This window comes from Lolium perenne, chromosome 7 (assembly GCF_019359855.2).
Source record: "Lolium perenne isolate Kyuss_39 chromosome 7, Kyuss_2.0, whole genome shotgun sequence".
Lineage (NCBI taxonomy): Eukaryota > Viridiplantae > Streptophyta > Magnoliopsida > Poales > Poaceae > Lolium > Lolium perenne.
In genome coordinates, this window is record NC_067250.2 from 199,637,363 (window position 1) to 199,640,822 (window position 3,460).

Below are 3,460 nucleotides of genomic sequence, written 5' to 3' on the forward strand. Positions count from 1 at the left end.
CGGCAATGATTATTTGATATTAATCTGTCATCGGTGTGTCGGTAGTTATTCGACGTAAAACATCAGTCCCAAATAGTAATTTCCCTATGGTGATTATTTAAGAACGATTTTTCAATAGCGCGTAATTCTTCGGATGTGGTATTTTCATACCAGTAATTTTCAAAGGTGCACACGCAACAATCTTCATCGGTAATTTTCAAATATGCACTCGCAACAATCTTTAGCAATAATTTACCGATGGTAACTCACCATCTGTAGTTGCGTTCTTCTATAGTACCTTCATGGTTCTGCTATGGTAAGTTCGAGAAACAAAATACTCCACCATTTGTCGCCTCTCCTGTTTGAAAAAAGTATTAATAGCTTCTGGTAATCGTCTCACGATCACACGAGAATACTAATACCTTCTTCCACAGCTATTTCGATACAAAAAAAACTGCATTATCCATCACCTCTTCTATTCAAGTAACAAATGTTACTGTCTTTTATTAATCCTCTCATGATAACCCCACGGACACAGCGTGTTGCCCTGCCAATACTTCCTAGTAGACCTAAAAGTAGACAACTCAATCTCATACAGTACGTCCTTCTCTCTCATGCCTACCTGCGAACTGTTGGAGTTGGTTTGTGAACCATATCGCGAAAAATCATTTTTAGCACTTAAACCTGCCAAAAAGCAGGCTTTAGCTGTGAAGCCAGGAGGGGGACCCACAAGTCAGAATACGGGTTGTATACGAACTCCGCTTGGAGTCGGCCCAAACTCCGATCCCGTATCGCACTTCCCTACCAGTGTCGGTCCAATATTAGCCCAACCCAACCCAACCCAACACGCAAGGCAAAGCCTCCTCATCACGGTCACCGGAACCTCCAGCCAGAACGAAGCTCGAGCAGCCGCCGCCGATGGATCCGAAGCTGGTAGAGGTGACGCAGCTGTTCGCCCGATTCAAGGCGGCCTACGCCCGGAACGACCTCGACGTCTGCGCCAACCTCCTCTCGCAGCTCAAGGTGCGCCCCGCCCCATCGGGTCGACGGATCTCGCCCCATCTTCTTCTTTTTCGAGATTTGTTCGATTCGAGGCCGAAAGACTCGATTTTTACTAGGTTTGAGAGCGTAGCTGAGTTCCCCGCGCGGGAGGTGGAATTCTTACGGTTTGATTGACATGCGAAACTCCGCCCTCCTTTTTTCTGCAGGTCCTCCTCACCAAGTTCCCCAGCCTTCCGCCGTCGTTTCAGCAGACGCCCAACGCCGTCGAGGAGCTCACGACCGCGAGTAAGACAACTCACTCTGCTTTCGGATCAACTGCTGCCCGTCTAGTATATCGTGTGGGCGATATCTATGCTCACTGTTGGTTCGTTCATAATAATGCAAACTCTGGGACGATATTGCTCCTCTTGCACGCGATCTAGGATACCGAATTAGATGTTTGAATCTGATGATACAGTTTTTTTTCATTTAGATAGATGATGATATAAAACATGACATCGTCTTACAGTTCATTGACATGTTTGTTGATATATGTGTGGGCACTAGGCACACATTTAACAGCTATGCACACTGATGTAACTTGTTGTTGTTAATTGGGAATGATTTATCTAGATTATTATGGTCCAACTATTTAGCGAACATCCGGTTAGGCAGCAAATTTGTTCGCAAACCTTCCAGATATCGTTTACGGAGCAAGTACTAAGCAAAGCTGAAACCTTTCAGGGGACATTTATGAGCATGCGGTTGTTCTGAGCGTGAAGATGGAAGACCAAGACGCGTTTGAACGGGACTTCTGCCAGCTTAAACCTTATTACATGGACACATGGTTAGTTCCTCTTTACTACTTTGTCTGTTCTTTTTGCTGACTGTCCATTGGATAGGCTGTTATTTAGCACATGTGTTCTACTGTTGTTCCCGGTTTTATCTCGCCCATTGGCTTATTATTCAGTGACAAAGTCAAACCGAAGAAAACTTCCAAAAAAGGTCAAACAACAGAAATTTGATAGGTTCTCTTGTGAAACCCAAAATAGCTTATCGAGTGAGATTTGCATGAGTTGTATAGTTCTAACTTTGCTGGGTTCAGAGTTGACCAATGGAACTAAAAACATGGGCTGGGTAGGGAATTTATGATTGTTATTAAGTTAGCGATGAGCTGTAATATGCTTGCCAGATTGGCAAAATCATTTTGTTTTCACTATTTTAGAAAGTTTTCACCTCTAATTCTTCGTTGAACGTTTGCTTTCAGAACTTTGTTTATAACTACTTTTTTGAATATTTGACCCAGGAGCATGTTAGAATAGTTGCATATATCTTTATACATCATACTAAATCATCCTAATGCATGCAGTGGCATAATTCCCCCATCACCAGAGGAATACCCAATTTTGGGGCTTAATCTTCTGAGGCTACTGGTCCAGAATAGAATTGCAGAGTTCCACACTGAGCTGGAGCTTCTGCCAGCCAAAGCACTAGAGAATCTTTGCATCAAGCATGCAGTTGAGCTTGAGCAGTCCTTCATGGAAGGCGCCTACAACCGAGTGTTGACTGCTCGGCAGGCAGTCCCACATGAAACCTATGTGTACTTCATGGACCTTCTCGCAAAAACAGTTAGGTATGTGGGTTGCTGATACTACCGCTTCCTGTTTGATCTATCGGTGTATGCTATATGCAGACCCTTACTGTGATTTTGTATGCATGCAGAGATGAAATTGCTGGATGCAGCGAGAAGGGGTACGATTACCTGTCAATAAGCGATGCGAAACAAATGTTTATGTTCAGTTCTGACCAAGAACTGCAACAGTACATCGCAGAGGTAAATTCCATCCCCTTCCATTTTCCATGTCCCCATGTGAATTATGTGGTATCCACAACAGATTCTAAGTACTATGTTGTCCACAGGAACACCCCGAGTGGGATGTCAAGAACGGTTCAGTCTTCTTCCAAAAGGTGAAGGAGTCCCAGCCCTGCAAGGAGATACCGGCGGCGCCGGTCATCACCCAGACCCTCGGCTACGCGAGGGAATTGGAAAGGATTGTGTGATTTACTTTTGTTGTCTTTCGATCATGTGCCCTGTACTATCAATACGTTTGCCATAGCTTCTGGTCGCAGCTTTGGACTGTCGATTCCAATGATGAAGAGCTGGATTATTGGGTTGTATTTCCTTAAAATCATTTATTTGCTCTGACTGTTTCTGAATGTTGATGCTCTGCCTTACGCACAACAGTTAACTGTCGAGTCAAAATGGCAAAAGTAATGTTCAAATCACGCCTGCCGTATTACTTTTCGTATGTTAACCTAGAGATCCTCGTTGCTCCTGCCTCACAAAGATGAAAGACGCGTGGACCTGGGGAAGTTGGGAATCCCACAGAACTCTGCCAGATCACCAAATCTGTATCCGTATTCAAAGCAATTGTATGGGTTACCCGTTCCTGCAAAAAAGATGGATATTTTTACTAGTTTATACGAGTAGTGAACGAAA

At 44.0% G+C, this 3,460-nt stretch overlaps 1 protein-coding gene across 1 annotated transcript; it reads left to right on the forward strand.

Annotated features, from left to right (window-relative positions):
- Window positions 1-819: 819 nt before the first annotated feature.
- LOC127314530 (26S proteasome non-ATPase regulatory subunit 8 homolog A) lies at window positions 820-3,246 on the forward strand. The gene is made up of 6 exons (XM_051345015.2): window positions 820-1,002; window positions 1,188-1,266; window positions 1,705-1,807; window positions 2,330-2,593; window positions 2,683-2,794; window positions 2,881-3,246. Exons 1-6 carry the CDS (start codon window positions 898-900, stop codon window positions 3,019-3,021), a joined length of 804 nt encoding a protein of 267 aa, XP_051200975.1. The 5' UTR covers window positions 820-897; the 3' UTR covers window positions 3,022-3,246.
- Window positions 3,247-3,460: the final 214 nt, after the last annotated feature.